Below are 23,745 nucleotides of genomic sequence, written 5' to 3'. Positions count from 1 at the left end.
TGACCCACCCATCACTGCAACTTGTTTCACCAGTCGTTAGGTATTTCACTAAGTCTTCTTTTCTTATTCTCTTTCTTACTCGACAGTATGTGTGTGTGTGTGTGTGTGTGTGTGTGTGTGTGTGTTCACATAATAAAAAACATTTATTTTTGTTTACTTGTTGTGGTTATGGCTTTATACCTCAAACGGATGCAGCATTAGCAGTGTTGGGTGGGTCACTTAGGAGTGGAGCCAGTTGTACATTTTTTTTTTTTCTAAAGATTATAATTCGTCTCATCAGATTTCTCATAATATTCTTTGAAAGTTTAGAGATACTATAATGTAGATCAAAGCTTGAGAGAGAGAGAGAGAGAGAGAGCGTTAACCTCCATTGCTCCCCCTCTTCCTTTAGGTACGCGCCTCTTGCTGACTATAAATGAGCCCATTTCTTCTAATCCCACGAAGGGTGTGACTAGTAACCAAGGAGACTTATTCGTACCTCATAACCACGGCCTACCTAACCCCATGCAACCACGACACAGTAATCAAGGTGTGAGAGTGGTTCAGTTCCGTCAGGTGAAGACAAACCAGGTATTACTCACCTTGTATAGACCAGGCTAGAGACGCAGGTGGGTTGCTGACGGAGGTGTGGCAGGTGAGGTTGAGTGGGCTGCCTTCCTCCACCTGTCCCGGGCCCCTGATGGTGACCGTGTGAGGGGCGTCTGGGGGGGTAGAGGGAAGAGGTTAGGTGGGGGAAGAGAGAGGGAAGGGGATGGAGGAGGTGGTGAGGAGACAGAAGGGATTAGAAGGAGAAAGGGGTAGGAGAGGTGGAGATCAGTGGGGGCTTGGGAAATGGGTTGAAAGAGAGAGAGAGAGAGAGCATATGAAGTTCGAGAGTTCAGTAGAGAGCCTGTGGAGAAAAAAAAATTAATAAAGGATTTGAGGACTGGAAATGAAGAACTGATTTTGGTAAAGAGGATTGGATGTCTTTGAAGTTTATCTGCATCATTTGCACCATTGCGGGTCGTAAATGAGAGAGAGAGAGAGAGAGAGAGAGATCCAGGTAAAGAGATTGACAGATAAAGGAAAACCAGGAAAAGAGAATAAACAGAGAGAGAGAGAGAGAGAGAGAGGGAGGGAGGGAGGGAACATAAAAACAGATTAGGAAGGCTTAAGGAAGTGAGGGGTCAACGCCCCCGTTCGACTGCAGTGAGCAAACAGAGAACTAAAGGCAAATTAAGGGACATAAAACCATGGGAATAAGGAGAGAGAGAGAGAGAGAGACGCTCAAGAAGAGAGAGGAGATGAGAGAGGTGGAGGAAGAAAGAGGAGATGAGAGAGGCGGATTAAGAAAAGAGACCAAGGAGGAATTGAAGGAGAGAAGAGTGAAAGAAATAATGAGAGGTTGAAGGAAACTTAGGGGAAAAAAAAATAGCTTGAGAACATAGGCGGAAGAGAAGAGGAGGAAGAGGCACAGTAGGAGAGAGAGAGAGAGAGGGAGAGAGAGGGAGGTCAGTGTCCTAGCATCATCTTACGGGAGGGAGAGGGGGAATTGGGGGGGGGGACTAAGAAAGATGGAGCTTCTTAACTGAACCCATAATAATGAAGGTTATAAATATGCAGAAAAAGGCCTCATGAAAAAATACCTACTTATATTTAACAGTGAGAATTTCGCCATTATTCTTGTCTAAATATATTCATGTATGTCTCTCCATCTCTCTGTCTATTTATCTATTTACCTATCTCTGTCTATCTATCTGTTTATGCATCTATCCTCTATTAGATCATATTTTATTTTTGCATCCATCTTGAACTATGCATGATTTTGAAGCTAGCCACATTTCGCCTCATTAAATTTTCTCACTGCGTTGACACTTTATATTCAGCTTTCTTCAGACGTTTTAACTTTGCTTAGGGGAGACCTACCGATCTGAAGAGGTTCGACAGGGCTTTCAGTAACTCATCTCCCCGTTAGTGAGCTCTCCCTTGTTGAATTAAATCGTTTGATAGAGGGAAAAATAAGCGCAGAATGGGTCAGTGTGGTGGAAAGATAAGTTAGATGTTTTTCTAGCTAGATGTGTCATGTGATAATATTCCTTTGTGAAATAAGATACACTTAAAACAACCTTTCTTTCCCACGTCACAAGGATTTCCCTCATATAAAAAAAAAAATAATATTAAAGTAAAGGTAAATGAAAATAAACAGCAATTCTTAGATGATAATACGAGTTTGAAAAGAGACTCATTTAAAATAACCCTTTCTTCACACGACGCAAGACTCTCCCTCATGAAAGAAAAGAAAAGAAAAAGGAAAATAGAAAAAGGAACAACAGTACTTAGATGAAAATACAAAAGAATTTAAATAACTTCTACCTTCACGTCCAAACTTAATGGTGTAATATTCTATTTTGAAACAAGCCACGCCAAACTTCATTTAATATCCCCATTGCACAGGTAAGCGCCAGGTTAATGATCTTTGTTAAGGTGTGCCAAGAGCCCTCACGTCCACGAATTATTGCTGCATCCGGTAACGCCATGATTTATTATTATTATTGTTATTATTATTACTACTACTACTGCTACTACTACTACTACTACTACTACTACTACTACTGCTACTACTACCACTACTACTACTACTACTACTACTGCTACTACTACCACTACTACTACTACTACTACTATTGGTACGCCTCAGACGATTTTAGTTTGCCTTAGGAGAGATTTTTCTCAGTGGAGGGTTTAGGAATAGCCCTTCATAACCCCCTGAGGTCTTCCTTGAGCTGAATAAAATCGTCTGGGAGTAGCAAGAATGAGCTACAAGAAAGTAAAAATGAAAAATAAGTATGCTGAATGAATTAAAGACGGAATGATACTAAAGGAATACTAATTAGAAAATGAATGCGCTGAATGGATTAAATAAAGACGAGATAATACTAAAAAAATATTGCTAAGTGTTGAATGGATTGACGACGGTATATTACAAAAAAAATATAAATAATTAAATGTATTGAACGGAGTAAGTAAAGTTGGTTTAAAACTAAATAATGAAAATAAAAACTAGACATAAGTGTAGTGAATGGATTAAGTTAAGACTGTAATATTGCACGTTGAAACAAGGCGAATGTGACCTCACCTAACAGCCTCGTTCCTCTGTTAAGGACCAATTTGATGAGCGTTGTCTAACTGTGCCAAGAGCTCTCACGTCCACGTATTACTGCCACGTTATTAAAGCTCTCCAGGATTTATTCGTTGCTGTTACTTTATTACCTCCGCCAGTGGAGTTGGAGGTGGTTATGTATTCACTGCTGTTTGTGTGTCAGTATGTTTGTTTGTCAGGAAGATGTTTTAAAAAATTATCGATGGATTTCTGTGAATTTTTGTGGATATGTGGGTCATGGGCTAAGGAAGGTATGAATGAATTTCTGTGGTGATCTTAGTTGTTTTGTTTGTTTGTCGACAAGTTATCTCAAAAAATTATCGTTGGATTTTAATGACATTTTGTGGATATGTAGATCACGGGTCAAGGAAGAGTTGATTACATTTTGGTGGTGATCTGAGGTGTCTGGTATAGGCGTTGGCGGAGGTATGCGCTCTCTGACGGCTGTATAGTTTCCCGTGCAAAGGAATATCAGTTTTGTTTAGAGTATTCGGTAAATTGTTAGGAAGTCCCTGAACTGCATCCCTCATTCTCTGAAGTTACAAAGATTAGGCTAACACAGTAAATACGCGTTTTTTATTTATTTATTTTTTAAGGTTTTTGAAGTTAAGCATTAGATGTAAAAAGCTCGACCGCTGATGATTTTATTTATATACATCCTCAAATGGCACAGAGACTCGTATTCTCATCGGTTAAGGAAGCTTCCAAACGCCTCATCCTTTGCGACCTATTTGTGAATATGGCTGGTTAATATCCTTGTGTGTTATCTATACAGAGTATGATGATGTTAGAAGGATTTGTGTAACGCAGAAGAGGCCAGTAGGGTGTAATAAGCTCTCTGGTATCTTTTTTTTTTTTTTTTTTTTTTTTTTTTTTAGGGAACATTCTTGCGGGCTTCTGGCCTTTGGTTCCCGCGTCCATGCAAAAAAAAGTAATAAATCGCTTAGTAAGAGGCGTTAGGGAGCTTCCGAAATCGACGAGAATACCTCCCGGAGTTTTTTTTTTTTTCCATTCTATAATCCGTAATCATGGAAGTGGTTAAAAATAAACAATGGAAAAAACTCACCGTCACTGAAGAGCTAGAGCCACGTCTGGTAACATATTAATTCTGTGTGCTATAAAGGCATACACTGTTAATACCACCCGCAGGTATTATTGGGTTTACAGTAGCACTCGGTATACCCAGTCTGGTGTAGTTATTGCTTAGAGTTTCTGGATATTTGTTGTTATACTTCCTTGAGGTGTAGGTTAGTGCTTCCTATGTGCTGTCTATCTATCTATCTGTCTGTCTGTCTGTCTGTCTATCTGTCTATCTATCTATCTATCTATATCTATCCTCTATTAGGTTGTTTTTACTTCTGCCTTAGTTTTATGTTCAGTAAAATAATTCAGCAAAGTATGTGCGTTCTCTTATTAGTCCGCAGGGTATTGGTTCTCAGATTTGCAGGAGAGAGAGAGAGAGAGAGAGAGGGAGAGAGAGAGAGAGAGAGAGATGTATTGCCGTCTGAGAGGGGTTCATTTCATTATATAAAATTTACTACTGAGAACTGCGGTGCTCTTAGGGTAAATGAAATAGAGAGAGAGAGGACACACACACACACACACACAAACACACACACACACACACACACACACAACGCGTTTGATACAAGCCCTGCATATAAATATTTGGGGGGAAACTGAAATATTTTGTGTTTGTATGTAAATGATGGATGCAGAGTCTGTGTATTAATGTTTATATTATTATTGGAGGCCAGGGAGGCAGGGAATGTTTAGTTTTTAGTGTGTATTGTGTGTTTACTGGGTGTGTTTTTGGTGTATTTCTCTCTCTCTCTCTCTCTCTCTCTCTCTCTCTCTCTCTCTCTCTCTCTCTCTCTCTCTCTCTCTCTCTCTCTCTCTCTCTCTCTCAGGGGTTAATGAGTGCTGCAGCTAACAATTTTATCGTTGATCTGTCCTTATTTTTGTACCGTATTTAACCATTACAAGGTCAGGACAGATCAGGTATTCTCTCCCAGGTAACACACACACACACACACACACACACACACACACACACACACACAGTTAATTATTTATGTTGAGCAGTTCAGTCCTTCCTCCTCAATCCCTGACAATAACCCTAAGGCTCTTTAACTGCTGCTGTTGCCTTGTTCACCTCATCTTTAATTACCTGGGGATCGTTAGCATCATCATCATCATTAGCAACTTCCTCATCATCATTATCATCTTCAGTATCATCGTCATTATCATCACCACCATCGTCATCATCATTATTAGCAACTTCGTCGTCATTTTCGTCATCGTCATCGTCACCATCATCATTATCGTCAGTTTCATGATTATTATCATCATTGTCATCGTCTTATCTCCCCCACCATCATCATCATCATTATCAACTTCACTGTCATCGTCATCATCATAATCATCATCATCATCTTAATCACCGTCACAGTCACAATCACATTCATCATCAGTATCACTTCCACCAACATAATACTCTTTGGTTAATCTGCATCATCATCATCATCATCATAATTGCCGTCCTCTCCCCATGTCACTCCACGGCGAACAAAGGCTTCCCCCACCATTTTTTCCACGGTGATCCCATGCCCGCTAGTCTGTTCCATCCACTCACCAGATTAATCACTCATCCCTGACTCAGACTCATCCTCTCTCTCCGCGTCTGGTATCACATATTCTTTACTCTCTTCACTTTTGTTTAACGTGCCTCTGCCTTCTGTTCTTGAAATATATATCTGTGTTTTGTTATTCTCATTTTTTATATCGATTTTTGTCATTGATTTACCATCTTCACATCTACTCTTGCATGCATATACTACTGTTCATTTAAAAAAAAAAAAAGTGTACCTTCATCTATTTCTTTGAGTTTTTGCCTATGTTTTCTTTTTTCTTTTTCGTCCGTCTACGTAGTTTTTCATATCATCGTCTGTGTCATATTTACCTCTTTCGTTCCTTCCTCTAACGTACTTCTATCTTTCTTGTAGCTTAAATCTATCTTACTATCTTCGTCTGTATTTCCATCAATCCATCGAACTAAATCTAATCCCTGTCTGTCTTTTTATATGCCTATCATCCCTCAGCCTAAACCCAGTCTTCTTGTCTTCGTCTGTAGTTGTCCATATTTCATCGTAGTCGGGGTGAGAGGGCGGGAATGGGGGGACGAGAGCAGGGTAGGGTGGGGTGGGGCGAGGGGGCGGTGGGACGAGGGTGTGCGACTGGCTTATTCAGGGCAACATGTTTCCCTCGCACTAGATCATTCCCGCCCTTCTGCAGGATTCATCACCCTTACACTGCGCCACCGCACCAAAATAACACAAAACCAATTCCTACCACAGTAGAACAACACGTACCAGAATAACACAAAACCAATTCCTACCACACTAGAATAACACAAAACCAATTCCTACCACACTAGAATAACACAAAACCAATTCCTACCACACTAGAATAACACAAAACCAATTCCTACCACACTAGAATAACACAAAACCAATTCCTACCACACTAGAATAACACAAAACCAATTCCTACCACACTAGAATAATACGTACCATACCAAAATAACACAACACAAATTCCTGCAACACTAGAATAACACGTACCACACCATAAATAACACAAAATAACCAGTATAACACAACCGATTTCCTACCACGATAACTTTACTACCACACTGTTCACTTGGTTATGCCTTCCTCAATAACCAAAACAGACCCATACCACAAGTCCCCTACCACACCAGCTTCCCAACACAACTCCTCTCCTTACCACATTCTGCCACAATCCTCCTCCTCTCACTACATCATACCACAAGCCCCCTACCACACAAATCACCCACTACAACACATCACCCAAATACATCTACCACAATCCCCATCCCGTCACCACAACACCTTACTACATTCTACCAGAGTCCCCTTTCCCCAACCACAACACTTCTCCCTACCATATCTACCAAAGTCCCTATCCTCTCTCCACAGCATCTCTCCCTACCATATTCTACCACAGTCCCCTTCCACCCACCACAACACTTCCTACCACATTCTACCAAAATCCCCTTCCATTCACCACAACACCTCTCCCTACCACATTCTAGCATAGTCCCTTCCCACCCATCACATCATCACCCCCTCCACCTCCCTTCTCCTTGTCCCCTTGGCCTCCCCCTTCATTCCCTGCTTGACATTAGAATTTCAGTAGGATTGGGGATGTCCCTGAGGAACACTGGTTGCTCCCAGAATTCACTGTTCGGATTCTGTGTGTGTGTGTGTGTGTGTGTGTGTGTGTGTGTGTGTGTGTGTGTGTGTGTGTGTGTGTGTGTCGTGAAGTATTTATGCGTCTGTCTGTTATTCTGGATCTGTATGTATCTATCCGCTTGCATTAGCTTATCTATTCTTCTTGTTTTTTGTTCCATCTGTTCATCCATCAATTTGGATTTGAATGTGAGGATCAGTGTCTGTCTCTTTTTTTCATTTATCTATCTCTGTCTTTATATCTGTCTTCCTGGCTATTTTTGTATGTATCTGTCAATTCGTCCCTTCCACTTGCATTCTCGGTGCTCTGTATCTATCCGTATCTATCTATCAATCTGCAGAATTGAGGGTAATCGTGAAATTCGCTGTCAGGGCGTAGGCTGTGTGAATCTGTCTGTCTGTCTTTCTGTTTGTTCATTTATCTATATGTCTGCGTATCTAGCCATCTTTATTTTAGCTATCTTTCCCTCTATCCATCCAAATGACACGTTTATATGTGGGTGTATGTGTGTGCATCCGTGTATCTTTGTCTTGAGTTTGTTTTGGTCCTTAAAGATATTTTTCATTTGTATATTTATGTATGTTTGTCGATCCATCTATTAGTCAGTTTTTTTTTTTATACCTTCTTGCTCTGTCTGTTCTTCCGTATCTGTTTTTTATCTCTACATGTATATCTGTCTGTCTGCCTACCTACCTACCCACATACCTACCTACTACCTACCTACCTACCTATTAATCTATCCATCCATCCATCGATCCATCCATCCATTGATAATTTCGTATCTGTAGTAGTTCGATGTATTACATATCTATCTGTCTGTCTGTTTGTATGTATCTATCTATCTATTTATCTATCTAACACGGAGGAGTCTAGGGAGAGAAAGAAGAAAGCGGTATGTATAGAAACCAATAACACAAAGGTTTTAGTTACAAGAGAGGACCCACTGTGAATACTTGAAACAATGAAGTGAAAATTACAGTCTCTCTTATTCTCCCATCATCCACTTTGCCAGTGGTAGAGGAGGGAGTTACACACAAACCTGTTATTAGTGGTGGCAGTAGAGGAGACAATTGTTGAAAGAGAGAGAGAGGGAGGGAGGGAGGGAGAGATGGTTTGGTGTATTAACATTTAGCCAACAACAGATTAGTCGTCACTCCCTTTTGTGTGTGTGTGTGTGAGAGAGAGAGAAAGAGAGAGACGGGGGGGAGGGCGAAAGAAATATCCCTTAAGCGCTTAACAACAGCATTGATTTACAAAAAAAAAAGAAAAATAATAATAAAAAGTAAGACAGTGACAAATCTGTACAACTCCTTGGTCAAAATCGTACTTGTCACACCAACTCCATCTTAAGTCATACTAACAGAAATTTTGGTAGAAAATTCTCATATGCAATCCATTAACTCTGCCACCCGTCCTTCTAAAGCGATAAGGATTTGTTTTATCCACGTTCACCACGATTTTCATGTTTTTTTTTTCCTTTTTTATTTTCTTTACACCTGTTGTATCGGGATTAATTTAGTTCAGGAGAGAAATTTCTAGATGTCGGTATTAAATGTGCTGGTCTTCGTTAATACCTTTTCACATAATATTAGTTTGCCATCCAAAATTGTCCTTAATTTGTCAGTACCGGTATCAAGAGTGAAAGTAATACATCACAGAGGGAGAAGTATTAATGTAGACGAAAACTCTGGTACAAAAATTCTCTATCTGTAACCCATGGACTCTGCTATCGCCCCTGGTACGAGTAAATCTCAAGTTAGAGTTTTTAACACTCTAATGATCAGGACAACTCTAGCGTTTTATATTCCAGCTAACAACAGACGATGATATGATCCCTGAAAAATTTATATACAAAATTTTCCTTAACACCGAGCTGTGATAGATTATATATATATATATATATATATAAAACTATAGCTTTACCATCAACCTTGCTAGAGCGAAGAGACTGCTGTATCTCTCACATAATAGGGATAACTCTAGCATTTTCTCTGTCCCAGTAAACACCAGAGAATTTTATAGAGCTTAGATTGCGTCATAGAGCCTCTGAACTCTGTCCCGGCCCCTGGTGCAGCAGCGACAAGACTGTGCTTTATCCTGCAGGTCATTCCCTTTAGTTACTGCCGCTTAATGGACCAAAGTTTTTTACACAAATTCTTTCTCATTTACTCGCCGTAGGTCAACAGCTCCCCCCCCCCTTTCATCTCTCACCCCCTCCCCCTCACCTTCCCTCGCCTGTCTCCCCCTCACCCCTCCCCTCCTCTCCCCTCCCCTGCGTCTCTCTTTATCCCCTCTTCTCTCCCTGTTTGTTCATTGCCTCTCTTCCCCTCCCCAGCTACCCCCGTTTTCATCTCTTACCTCCTCCTCCTCCCCTCTTCTCTGTGTCCCCTTCTTCCCCTCTTCTCTCCTTGTTTGTTCCCTACTCTCTTCCCCCCCCCCCTCTTTGTCCGCACCTTCTCTTCCCTTCACAGTTTTTCCCTCCCATCTTTTCGAGCCCCCTCCCCGCCTTCATATCGTTCCCTTCCATTGTCTTCTCTGCTATTCCTTTCCCCTCTCCCATTTTTCAAACTCACTCCCACCATCTCTTCTCCCCTTTTCCTCCCCTCTTCTGTCCCCTTTGCCCTTCTCACCCTTTCCTTGATCTTCCATAACCCCTTTCCATGATCCGCTACTCCCCCTATCCCTTTCATCCTTCCTGTTCCTCCATCCCATATCTTTCTCATTGTCTTGGGTTCACACTTTCTTCTTCGTGTATCACTCTTCCTGCTCCCTCCTCGCTCCTCTCTTTCCCATCTCCGTGTCCCTCACTCTATTCCTTTCCCCTCTTCGCTGCCTCACCTCATCTCTCTCCTCTGTCTCATTCTATCCCTCTCCCTCTCTCCCTCCCACTTCTTCCATCATCTTTTCCTTCCATTCATCTTTGCTTCATCATTTTCATTTCTTGTTTCTCCTGTTTTTCGCACCCCTCCCTCCCTCCCTTTCTTCGTTCCCTCCTCTCATTTTCTCCCCTGTCCTTATCTCTTCATTTTTCCTCTGCTTTATTCTCTTCTTTTTATGCGTCTCCTCCTCCTTTCCTTCCTTTTATCTCCTACTTCTTTCCTTCTCTGGATTTCCTCTTCCTCTCCTTCCTTCCTTCACTCCTTCATTCTTTTCTTTATTCCTCCCCTTCCTTCCGCTCACAGTACCCCCATTCTCTCTCTCTCTCTCATTTTCCGGCGTAATGACACTCTTTATGGGCGAATTTTTGGCTGTGATTATGAACTAAGATGAAGTAGATTATTAAGGGTGAAATGTGCGGGTGAAATAAGAGGGAGATAGTGGGTTTGTGTGTGTGTGTGTGTGTGTGTGTGTGTGTGTGTGTGTGTGAGAGAGAGAGAGAGAGAGGAAGGGTACTCATACATACATACTGGTAGAGAAAGAAAGAGAGAGGAAGGGTACACATACATACATACTGCTAGAGAGAGAGAGAGAGGAAGGGTACACATACATACTGCTAGAAAGAGAGAGAGAGAGAGAGAGAGAGTCGGGTGAGGGGTCGCGGGATAAAAAAAAAAAAAGAAAGTCAGCATAAACAGGGCAAATATATTCGGCCAAAAAAATAGTAAAGAAAAAAAAAAAAAGTGTTTGGAATTAAAAGTCTGTATAATAAACTTGGTCTTTTCAGTGTTGCTTCTTTTGGTTTTGTCCCAGAACTGAATGGCCATTGACCGAGGGGGAGGGGAGGGGAAGGGAGAGGAGGGGAGGAGAGAGGAAGGAGGGGAAGGGGTAGGAAAGAGGGGAAGAAGAGGAAAGAGGGGATACAGAGGAAAGAGGGGAGGAGAAGAGAAGAGAGGAATGAGGGGAGGGGAAGAGAGGAGAGAAGGGAGAGGAGGGTAGTGGGTGCAGATGAAATATTGGAAAAGAGGTTTGAAGGAGGTGGAAGGAAAAGGGAGAGTGATGGAAGTGGACGGGGGGTTGGGAGGGGAGGAGGTAAAAGGAGAAAGGAGGGATGAAAGCACAGAAGGGGGAGGGAAAAATGTGATTGGGAGAAAGAAAAGGAAGAGACGGAAGGCGAAAAAGAGGAAGAGCAAAGGAGCAATAGAGGGCTTGAGGGAAAGAGATGGAGGGAGAGACTGAGAGACAATGAAGAAGGAAGAGAGGGGTGGTGAGAGAAGGAAGGAAGGAGAGTGAGATAGGAAGGGAAAGGATTGGAGTGGAGGGGGAGAATGCAGGAACAAGGAAAACGAAGAGGAGGAGAGAGAGAGAGAGAGAGAGAGAGAGAGAGAGAGAAGCAAATTGGGGACGAGTGGCATGAAGAGAGGAAGAGAGTATCGGAGCACATGAAAGTAAAGGAGGGAAGGAGACAAAAAACGGTACTGGAGAAAGAGGAAAAATGCTGGAGGAAAGGAGAGAGGGAGTGGGGGGGGGGTAAGGGAAGAAAGGAGAAATAATGAAGGGAAAAATAAGGAAGTTCATTAGAATTTTCCAAGAAGGCCTCTGTATAATATATGGTTGACAATATTGTTCGAGCAAATAGGGAAGGGTGGGGGAGGAGGGGGAGAGAGATGGGGGGAGGGGAGGAAGAGGAGAAAGTCAAGAGAGGGAGTGAGGGAGGTAGAGGAGGAGAGAGTCAAGAAAGGGAGAGAGGGAGGTAGAAAAGGAGAGTCAAGAAAGAGAGAAAGGGGGGGGGAGTAGAGGAGAGAGTCAGGAAAGGGAGAGAGAGGGGGGGGGAGAAGAGGAGAGAGTCAGGAGAGTGTAAGGGGGCAAGGAGAAGAGGAGAGAGTCAGGAGAGGGAGAGGGTGTAGGGGGGGAAGGAGATGAGGAGAGAGGCAAGAGATGGAGGGAAAAATAGTGGACGAAATGAAAAGGGAGGGATATTAAAGAGGAAAGAGGAAGATAGAAGGAGAGAGGGGAGAAGAGAGAGGCAGGAGAGGAAGAGAGGAGGAACGTAGGAGGAGAAGGCAGTGAGAGGGAGGGGTGGGGAAAGAGGAAGGGAGGAAGAAGGGAAGAGGAGAGGAAGGGGAGAAGGGTGGAAGAAAGGAAGAGGGAGAGGTAGGGGAAAAGAAAGGAAGGGAGGGTGAAAGGAGGTGAAGGAAGGAAGAAGGAGGGATAGGAGAAAGGCTGGATGCGGGAGGGAGGGGGTGGAAGAGGGAAGCAGGAGGGGAGAGGGAGGGGGAAAGGGTGCATGGATGGGAAGGAAAGGAAAGGGAGGGTTATGGGAAGGGATGGGAGGTGGTGGGGGGGGAGGAGCTGATGAGGTAAAAAATTAGTATATTAAGGTAAGAGAAGGGGGGGATAGTGGATGGATAGAGAGAGAGAGAGAGAGAGAGAGAGAGAGAGAGAGAGAGAAATAATAAAACAGAAAAAAATGCGAAGGGAAGAAGGATGATACAGAAAACTGAGAGAAGAGAGGAGACCGACCGGAAATGGGACAGAGAAAGAGAGAGACAGGAGTAAAGAAGAGAAAGTGAAAAAGAGAAGAAAAGAGTAGGGAAGGAAGAAGAGGGATGAAGTGAAGCATTAGAAAGAGAGACGAGGCGTAAAACATAGTGGTGAACGAGGGAAGAGGGGAAGGGAAGATGAGAGAGAGAGAGAGAGAAAGAGAGAGAGAGAGAGAGAAAGAGAGAGAGAGAGAGAACGGGGAGGAGAATAAGAAGGTGCATTAGGGGTAAATTTAAGAGGATAATGGAAGAAGGGGGGTTAGGAGGAGGAAAAATTGGAGGGAATATGGAGGAAAAGTAGGTAGGTAGGTAGGTACGGTAAGTAGGCATTGGTAGGTACATAGATAGGTAGGTACGGTAGGTAGGCATGTTGTTAAGTAGGTAGGTAGGTGAATATATGAGTATGTGGATGACTTGATGGATGTAAAAATCTCTCTCTCTCTCTCTCTCTCTCTCTCTCTCTCTCAATCTTCCCCTAGTATTCTTTTCAGTATACTTTCGAACACACCGCTTGCACTCCTCCCCCATTACGGCAGACATACAGCACCCGTTTAACCACACAGATTGGTAAATAGATAGATGGATAGGTGGAAAGGCAGACAGAGAGATAGACTGATAGGTAGGTAGGTAGGTAGAGAGAGAGAGAGAGAGAGAGGATAGAGCTGGGACACTGTATAGAGAGGAGGGGATTGTAAGGACGAGAGAAGAAGACAAGGAAAATTGGAGAGGAGAGGAAGAGAGGAGGGATAGATAGAGAGGGTAAAAGAAAATTAAGGTGATAGAAAAATTATGAGAAGGTAGAGAAGAAGAGGAGGAAGAAAGGAAAGGAATAGAAGGATAGAATAAAGAGGAAGAGAGGAGAGAAGAAGAGAAATAGATACGAGGGGTAAATAGAAATTAAATAAGGAGGTAGGGAAGAACAAGAAAGAGATGAGGGAGAAAATGAGAGAGAGAGAGAGAGAGAGAGAGAGAGAGAGACCATTAGGTAAGTAAGGATCCATGGAAGCTGAGTTTGGATTTAATAGCCAGAGGGAAAGAGAGGAGGAGCAGAGAGAAATAGGAGAGAGAGAGAGGGGGGGGGAAGAGAAGAGGGGTGTGAAAGGAAGGGATAAAGAAGATAAAGAGTACGGCAGTGAGGAAATAAGAGAATGGGAGAGATGAAGAGAAGAGAGGAGAAGAGAGGAAGAGGAGAGAAGAAGAGAAAGAGAAGAAGAGGAGAGAAGAAGAGAATGAAAGAAGAGAGGAGTGGATGGGAGGGGAAAAAAAGACTAGAGGAATAGGAAGAAAGAAGAGATGAGGAGTGATAAGAGAGAGAGAAATGGGAAAGATGGAGAGAAGTGAGAGAGAAGGAGAGGAGGGGAAGAGAGAGAGAAGCAGAATAGTGAAATAGGAGGAGAGATTAAAGAAGAGGAGGAGGAGGAAAGAAGAAATAGGAGAAATGGAGAGAAATCCATGAGGGAGAAATTGAAGAGGAGAGAAACAGAGGAGCTATACAGGGAGAAGGAGGGGATAGAGAAAAGAAAAAAAGTGGGAGAGAGACAAAGAGAAATAAGAAGAGACATAGATGATATAGGGAAGGAGAAGAGGAACAGGAGAAGGAGAGGAGGTAGAGAGAGAGAGAGAGAGAGAAGCAGAAAAAGAGAATTAAGAAGAGAGAGAGACGGTGGATGAAGGGAGGGAGAGAGAACAAGGTAATAGACAGAACGAGGAGAAATCTTTAGTCTTCTGAGATGCACATGACTAAGGTTGCACGCCTATTTTTACCTGAACGTCTTAAGGAGAAAGTCTAAGTCCACCTGACAGTCTTAAGGAAAATGTCTTAAGTCTCACAAGTATTATGAAAGACAGTTTTGCTTGGATCGTTTGACCTGTGGAGTTGAAAAATTGTGTTGCTTGTTTTGGTGGATAAGAGTTTGTTTTGTGCATTCGTGGTCTTATTTGCGATATCTGCCAACCCGTGTGTGTGTGTGTGTGTGTGTGTGTGTGTGTGTGTGTGTGTGTGTGTGTGTGTGTGTGTGTGAAATACGGTGGTGGTGGTGGTGGTTTTGTGATGATGGCGGTGGTGTTGTGGCAGTGGTAGCGATGATGATGATAATAGTAGTGATGGTGGTGGTGGCGTTGGTAATGGTGATGATGATGATGATGACGACGGTGTTGATGATGATGATGATGATGACGACAGTGATGATAAACAGAGCACAGAGCATAAAAGCAAACTTGTATTGAATTTATTGAAAAATCATTAAAAATCGGAAAGAAAGAGAGAGAGAGAGAGAGAGAGAGAGAGAGAGAGGTAAAAGAAATAAAAGGAGAGATGAAGGGACCATGGGCAGGCGACTCTGAAAGGTTAATGGAAGGCTAATGGAGAGAGGGAGAGGTAGACTGGAGAGAAGAGAGAGGGAGAGAAGAGAGGAAGGAGGGAGGGGGTATGAGAGGGAGGAGGAGAGGGAGGGAGGCAGGGGGGGAGAGAGATAAAGGGGATGGAGAGGACGGGGCAAGGAAGAGAGTTGGAGGAAAAAAGAAATTGAAGGAAGGAGAGGATTGAGGGGGAGAGAGGAGAAGGGAGGAGGAGGGGGGAGAGGTCGGGTGAAGAGGGAGAAAGAAATGAGTGGGAGGGAAAGAGGAATGGAAGGAAGAAGAAGGGGAGGGAAGGGGTGAGAAGAGGGAGAAAGTAGGTGAAAGAGAGAGAAAAGGAGGGAAGTGGTGGACGACAGAAACAGGAGAAATGGAAGTAGTTGGAGAGAGAAAAGAGGAAATTGAGAGAATAAGGTAAAGAGAAAATCAAGAGCAAGGAGAGGAAAGAGGAGGAATATTGGAGAGAGAGAGAGAGAAAGAGAGAGAGAAGGAATTATTTAAAGAATCCTCCAACAATGTGACAAATAAAATACGATGAAAATTAGAAACCAGGAATTAAAAAGGAAAAAAAATCTTCAGCCTGTCTTTCTATTACTTCAAGACAATTGTATTGATCTGAAAGTGGGCTATAGGAGCCGGAGTGTTGAAATTGGTGCCTTCAACCCTTTCAAAGTCGGGACAACTCCTTTCCACTTAACTCCGGACCAATTTGTACAGGTGGAGCCAATCCCAGGTGAATTAATTGAAGGGTGTACCTGTATATAGATAAAAGTGAGCTATAGGAAACTGGGTGCGAATACTGATACCATTGACCCTCTCTTGGTTGGAATAACTCTGGTACTCTCACCTATTTCAAGACGATTTTATTCAGCTGAGATTAAGTTGCAGGGTCCAGGTTGCAAGAAAGGTTATATTTGCAACGTGTATTGCAAAACAGAGTTGCTGGTCAGTGCTTTTTTTTTAATTATTTAAAAGGAAATTAATGGAGTCTATGTATCAGGTTTTATTTTTAGTATTTTTGTGCAGTGACTTTTTCTGTTGTGTATGTTTATGATGTGATGGGTTTATTTTTGTGCCTGTGGAAATCACACACACACACACACACACACACACACACACACACACACACACACACACACACACACACACACACACACACACACACACACACACACACACACACACACACACACACACACACAGAAGGAGAGAGAGAGAGAGAGAGAGAGAGTCAACATTTTTTATGAGGTCGGCAGGATCACAGAAACAGTCGAGGTACAAGAACTGAAGGCAAGGAAGAGAGAGAGAGAAAGAGAGAGAGAGAGAGAGAGAGACACACACACACACACACACACACACACACACACACACACACACACACACACACACACACAAGGACAGGGGATCTAGAATGACAGACAGGGACAGAGGAGCCTGAGACGAACCAAGGACAGAGCCACCAAGACACACACACACACACACACACACACACACACACACACACACACACACACACACACACACACACACACACACACACAGAAGGAAGCGCGGGGGATGGGCAAAAAGTTAATTACCTGAAGGAGGCGGAGTGTGGAGGAGCGAGGGAACTATTAGCATACTGAGCATTTTTACTCCACTCCTCCACTCCCACTCTTCCGCTCCCTCTCCACTCCTCCACTCCCACTCTTCCACTACTCCACTCCCACTCTTCCACTCCCTCTCCACCACTCTTCCACTCCCTCTCCACTCCTCCGCTTCACTTCCTCTCTGCTTCCTTTCCATTCTGTTCCACTCCTTCTTCATTCCATTCCAGCTCCTCCACTTCTGCTCCCTCTCCACTCCACTCCATTCCCCCCCCCTATTTTTCTCTCTCTAATTAGTTTCTCCGTTTTTCCTGTTTATTTTTCTGTTTTCTCAATTTTCATTTGTCTTCTGTTTCTCAGTATCTTCCTCCTTTGTTTACTCTCTCTCTCTCTCTCTTTCCTTTTGTTATTTTCCTCTTGTTTTTTTTCTTCATCTCATTTTCCTCTTTTCTTCACGGCCTCTTGTTCCAATTTTCTCCTCATTACTTCTCCCCCACTAATTTGCATAATTTTTCCTTTCTCTCTCTCTCTCTCTCTCTCTCTCTCTCTCTCTCTCTCTCTCTCTCTCTCTCTCTCTCTCTCTCTCTCTCTTTCTCTTTTATTTAGACACGAGAGTTTGCTCTCAAACTTTTTTTTTCTTTAAAGTTTCCTTTCTCCTTCTCTGTCTTTTCATCCGTCCCCTTAAAGTTTGCTTCTCTCTCTCTCTCTCTCTCTCTCTCTCTCTCTCTCTCTCTCTCTCTCTCTCTCTCTCTCTCTCTTTCATTATTTTTTCCTTCCTCGTTTGAATCCTTCTCATCACCTCTTCTTCATCTTCTTCCCTCTTACATTTTTCGTCCCTTTTCCCCCTTCCTCTTTTCCCTCTTTCTGTCTCCTACTCATTTTCTCTACTCTTTATTTAGCTCTCTTTTATCTTTATCTCTCTCTGTCTCTTTTCATTCTTATCTCCCTTCCTTTCCCTCCCCATCATTCATCCATCCTCCTTTCAGCTTTTCATGCTATTGATTGTTATACTGTCATGTTTATCTGTGTTAATGTTTGTGTAAATATAAGTTTCAAATAAGGTCTTAAATAGAAGAGATAATTGTGAAGTGCTTAAGGTAGTCATTCAGCCTATCTGTCTATCTGTCTGTGTGTGTCTTTATGTCTGTGTGTACATTTATTAATGTTGTATATCTGTCTGCCTGTCTGTCTCTCTATCTGTCTATCAGTTTGTCCATCTATATCTATCTATTTTGTCTGTTCATTTACCTGTGCATCTACCTGTCTTATCATCTTTGGATCCATTCTCTCTATCTATATTTATCTATCTCTTTCTATCGTCCAGTCTTTCTTTGTCGCATTAGGAGCGTATGGTGACTAGAATACTCAGTGCCAGTATTTAAGGCGAAGGTGACCAGCCTCACTCGCCCCTAAGCGGCATTTTGTGAGCAATAGTCGCCAACCATTCCTCAGATGGAAAAACTTAGGGGACCCACAGTATTGGAGCGCCATAACCCACTGAGCCACCGTGCGTCATTTTGTTATATGGTCACCTCCTAGCATAGTAAATGACTTCTAAACCTTTGTACAGTATTGCCATTCAATGTAGAGTCATGTGAAGGCATTACTAAATTGGATGAGTGGATGGTAAGCTCCTTCACCTCCACAGTGTAAGCAAAAATACGCAGTAAACGAAAAAAAAAATATTAAATATATTATACAGTGGAGTAGCACAAGGATCAGTATTTATTCTTATTTTATGTCTGGTTTGTATAAATGACAGTGAGGAAAAATGTGATGTAGAAATAGAAAAAAAAGTAGGTTATTTCTGCTATAGTTAGTATCGTAATAAAGCCAGATACATTATTATATACCTGTAGCTTTACGTATATTTAGAGAGATCTGTAAAATATTTAAAAATTGTGTCCATGTTTGGGAAGTGAAATATAGTCTTGAAAAATGCAAAGTGACATTTTTAGCGAGATAAAAAAACAACAACAATTACACCACTTTAACTTGGCCCAGATTTTTATCATTTTGCAGTTTTTTCATGCATGGCAGTGGCAGAAAAAGACAATGCTACGGCTCTGTATCTTTAACATAGCATTTGTAGATTAGCATCCTATTTTAGTGTTAATCTCTTGATCCAGTCTAGCATAGAAGATAGAGAGATGGGAGATTTTGGCTAAGAGTAAAAAGGGGGTAGGAATGCTCAGCTTGAAAATGTAAAGGAAAAACAAGGATAACGAAACATAAATTGCACGTATGTTGTTATGAAAATCAGGAAATGGATTCGTCGGGTAGGTCTTTCGAAATCAGTTGAGAAAAATAGATGAAAAAATGTAGTCTTGTATTATTGTAACCCCACGCCAGGAATATTGTGTTCAGTTCGGGTCATCTGATATTCTCTCTCTCTCTCTCTCTCTCTCTCCATTTTTTCTTTCCTCCGTCCCCTCCTTTCAAAATTTTGCAAGGAAGTTTGTGTCCTTAAAAGTCATTATTCTCGACCCTCCCCAGGGAATTCTCCTCTTAAGGCCGCACTCTGATTTTTGCCTCCTATTTTTGAGAGAGAGAGAGAGAGAGAGAGAGAGAGAGAGAGAGAGAGAGAGAGAGAGAGAGAGAGAGAGGGAGGGTGAATTTTTTATATTTTTTTATCTTTGGATTGTGAGAGAGAGAGAGAGAGGGAGGGAGAGGGGGGAATTTTTATATATTTTTATCTTTGGGTCGAGAGAGAGAGAGAGAGAGAATTTTAATTTTTTTACCCGGTTTTTCTTCAACAGGCGGGGAGGGAGAGGGAGAGAAGACAAGAGAGAAAGCGAGAGAGAGGGAGAAAAAGAAAAGAAAAAAGAGAGCAAGTTTGGAGAGGTAAGTGTTTTAAAATTGCTAGTTTGTTTACATGATAACATTAGACTTCGGCAGAGAAAGTTCGTCTCTGGGGCTATTTTGGGAGCTGTCTTTATTTGTCACTTTGATATCTGAGCTTTTTATTTTATTTTATTTTTTTTTAATCGACTCATCGTTATTTCTGTACTTCTCTCACCTTACCTGGGTCTAAAATTGCCATCCTTCACTTTGGTAGCTTAGTTTTTCCGACGGCGATAGAGAATTTGGAATTATTTTCAGTTTGTCCGTTCGTGTGTGTGTGTGTGTGTCTGGTTGCACGATAACTTCGCAGCAGCTCGAGATATCATCACAAAATTTTACAGGTGTGTAACAGAGAGAGAGAGAGAGAGAGAGAGAGAGAGAGAGAGAGAGAAACGATCACAAGTTCTAAATTGGTGAAAGTAGGTCAAGGTCTGTGTGTCTGTTAGAGCGATAACTTCGCAACCGCCCAAGATATCATCAAAAATTTTTACATGTGTTTAGTAGGGATGAAAAATCTCCGAGCCGCGTTAGATATGTACCGGCTTGCGGCTGGTGTGATTCCACCCTGGGGAGGGGCGCCTTTAGTTATTTTTTTAATCCGTCTTATTTGTCTACCCACCTGCCATATCTTCACTATGTTCACTTTTCCATGGCCTAAAATTGCCATCCCTCCGTCTCGAATGCTCAGGTATAACAATAGGTTAACACTAAAATGTGATTCTAGTCACGAAGAATTTCCTCAAAAGGGATATAGAGCCATAGTATTGTCTTTTTCTGTCACTGAGCCACGTGAAATAAACTGCAGAAGGATAACAATTTTGGCCAAGTTAAAGTGAATGAACTATATTTTCCTCTGACACGTGTAATGTGGTGCATGGAATATATATATTATAAAATTTGTTTTTCTTTCCTCTTTTCGTCGGAAAAAAAATGCTGCTGTACTAGCGAAAGGAGTAGCGATGTAATATTTAGTTATTTTAGTTATTGTGGTGTTAACACTTATATAACACGAAACATTTTTATTTGACATTCAGTTTAAGCTTCAGGTACGTCCATTAGCGTAATTTGTTTCCTTTAAGGAAAGGGCGTCTTAGTAAAAAAAAGAAAAAAAAAAAAAGAAATGCAACTGTACTGTATTAATTAACATATTTTTGGATTATTAGACAGTATTGATTTCCGTTCGTGTCAGTTGCCGCATCTACCCAGTATAGGGAACATTGTGTGTGTGTGTGTGTGTGTGTGTGTGTGTGTGTGTGTGTGTGTGTGTTTTAATGCTACATCAGTGAAGTCTTACACCATACTTATTGTGCACTGACTGTGACCTTTGGAAGTAAAAATGACTAACTTTTACCTGCGTAGTTGCTATTAAGCAGTGTTGCATCACGATACTGAAAGCCTTCATAATCATTCACATAGTTCCATTTATCATCGTCATGTCGTGTCGTGGTTAGTCTAATTAAAACAGAATGAAGATATTTGATGGTAGATGAAACAATAGGAGAAAGATCGTCCTCGTGGTGAAAGGGTTGACCAAGCATTACGTTCATAGTGAAAAAAAATGAAAAAAGAAAGAAAAAATCTAAGTATCCACACGTTCTTAATTCGGGCCGGAAACTAATTACCTGTGATTACCAGGTCAGGTGAGGAAAAAAAATTATATTACATAGCATGATTTATGTTGTAGTGGCACCGTGGTCTCATTAGGAGGCGAGAGAGAGAGAGAGAGAGAGAGAGAGAGAGAGAGAGCGGGGAGAATACAGATAGATAGACATAAAGGCAGATAGATAGAGAAGGGGGTGGGATAAACAGATATATAAACATTTATTAAATAGACCGAAGGAGAGGGAGGCCGGGGTATACGAAGGAAGAAACACACACACACACACACACACACACACACACACACACACACACACACACACACACACACACACACACACACACACACACACACACACACACACACACACACACACACACACACACCAACCCCACCCCGCACACAAAGCCTCCCCACAGAACCCCCTTCCCCTCCCCTTCTCCCCTTTCCGCTGTCTTTCTCCCCCTTCCCCACACCCACAAAAACATAAATTCATCTATGCCAAAAAATAATTTCGGTATTTTATTGGCGTTGGGATGTAAGCCTGTGAAATATTATCGTTTTAAATCCTCCCTCTATCCTTTACTTAACTCCGGCCGGGGGATTTGTCCGGGGATTTATGACACGCAGAATAAATAGCAGATGCGTCCAAGCGAAGGCGACCAAGGGAGGGGGGGGGGCCTCTTTTCTTTATTTTTTCTTTGTCTTGTCTCATGTTGATATTTTCCTTGTGTTTTTCTCGCCGTTTTCTTTGTCTTTTGTTGTGTATTTATTGAGTTATTTTTGTATTCTCTCTCTCTCTCTCTCTCTCTCTCGCATGCCGGTGCTGCAGATTTGCCTGTGTGTGTGTGTGTGTGTGTGTGTGTGTGTGTGTGTGTGTGTGTGTGCCTTTCCACGTCTCGCTTTGGTTTTGCTGATGTCTCGTATATTGAGTAGTTTCTTTTTTTTTCGTCAGGTTTTCAGTTTGTTTCGGTGGTTTTTCACGTGTCATTATTTTCTAGTGTTTTTTATCTGTTTGATTTTGTTTCAAATTATTCAGACCACATGTACAACCTTGATGTATATATATTTTTTGATGCTTGTTAATTACACACACACACACACACACACACACACACACACACACACACACACACACACACACACACACACACACACACACACACACACACGTCACTCCAAGCTCAACATACATAGTCACCTGATGCGACACAAACACACATACACGCACGCACACACACGCACACGCATGACTGCTTCTCATTACCCACGTCCCACAAATATAAAAATGACGCACACACACACACACACACACACACACACACACACACACACACACACACACACACACACACACACACACACACACACACACACACACACACACACACACACACACACCACCCTAAAAATAAAACCTAGCGTGCATATCAGGCCTCACAAAGCAGTCTACCTTCCTTTATTGATATTAGCTTATTCCATTACACGCCCATAACCCATAATAAAGTGACACCCAAGTAAAGTTAGCTGTTATTAGTGTCATAGAAACTAGACATTTTATTGGTATACATTCTAGTTATCTTTATTATGGAGAGGTTGCATTGTGGAGAGGTTGCATTAAGACAGCTAGACAAAATTCAGAATAAAGCCGTTAGAATCATTAACAACCCTGCCATTACATATAAACTACCTCCCCTGCAAGTAAGAAGGAATGTTGCCTCCCTTGCATTATTTTACAGATATTTTTTGGCAAATGCTCAGACGAAGTTGCGTCCATGGTGCCACCTCTCCATGCCTTCCCTCGTGCTACACGGGCATCTGGTAGCGCTCATGACTGGAATGTCACTCAACCATATTGCAGAACTTCTGCCTATCAGAATTCTTTCATTCCCCGAACTGCATCTCTGGAACTCGCTTCCCCAGAGTTGTTTTCCTCCAAATTTCAACCTACAACTGTTCAAGTCTAACTGTTACAGATATTTTATGAACAGAGGACACCAGTAATCTGGTGTATGGATTATTATTTTTTACCCATTTGTTTTTCCTTCCTCCGTTCTGTTATTTATAAAAAAAAAAAAAAATGCGGGCTTCACCCCAAAATTTTATCTAGAATTATAAATAAGTCTGAGATGCTACCTAAACCTTGGAATTCTCTGCTCTGATGGTGGGATTTACTTTGGGATCCTGCTTTATTTTGGGATTTACTTTGTTTGCTTTGACATTGGGATTCACTTTTGGATCCTCCCTTGACATTGGGATTTACTTTGAGATCCTGCCTTGACATTGGGATTTACTTTGGGATCCTCCTTTGACGTTGGGATTTACTTTGGGATTCTTCTTTATTTTGGGATTTACTTTGGGATCCTGCTTTGATGTTGGGATTTACTTTGGGATCCTTCTTTGACATTGGGATTTACTTTGTTTGCTTTGCCATTGGAATTTACTTTGGGATCCTGCTTTGGCGTTGGGATTTAATTTATTGTTTTATTAATCCCTCCTTCCCTGATTTAAAAAAAAATCCACACG

The 23,745-nt window shown here is 42.0% G+C and overlaps 1 protein-coding gene across 1 annotated transcript in view; it reads right to left on the bottom strand.

Moving 5' to 3' along the window:
- Positions 1 to 23,745, bottom strand: part of LOC145392144 (nephrin-like) — a 236,979-nt gene that overhangs the window by 116,220 nt on the left and 97,014 nt on the right. Inside the window, exon 7 of the mRNA XM_080266596.1 lies at positions 582 to 701. Within this exon, the coding sequence (XP_080122722.1) occupies positions 582 to 701 (120 nt within the window). The remainder of the gene's footprint in view (positions 1 to 581; positions 702 to 23,745) is intronic.

Source organism: Coenobita brevimanus, chromosome 21, assembly GCF_032717465.1.
Source record: "Coenobita brevimanus isolate Jiangsu-jjx chromosome 21, ASM3271746v2, whole genome shotgun sequence".
NCBI lineage: Eukaryota > Metazoa > Arthropoda > Malacostraca > Decapoda > Coenobitidae > Coenobita > Coenobita brevimanus.
The sequence above is the reverse complement of the archived record's forward strand: the minus strand, read 5'-3'. Positions and strand labels throughout refer to the sequence as shown.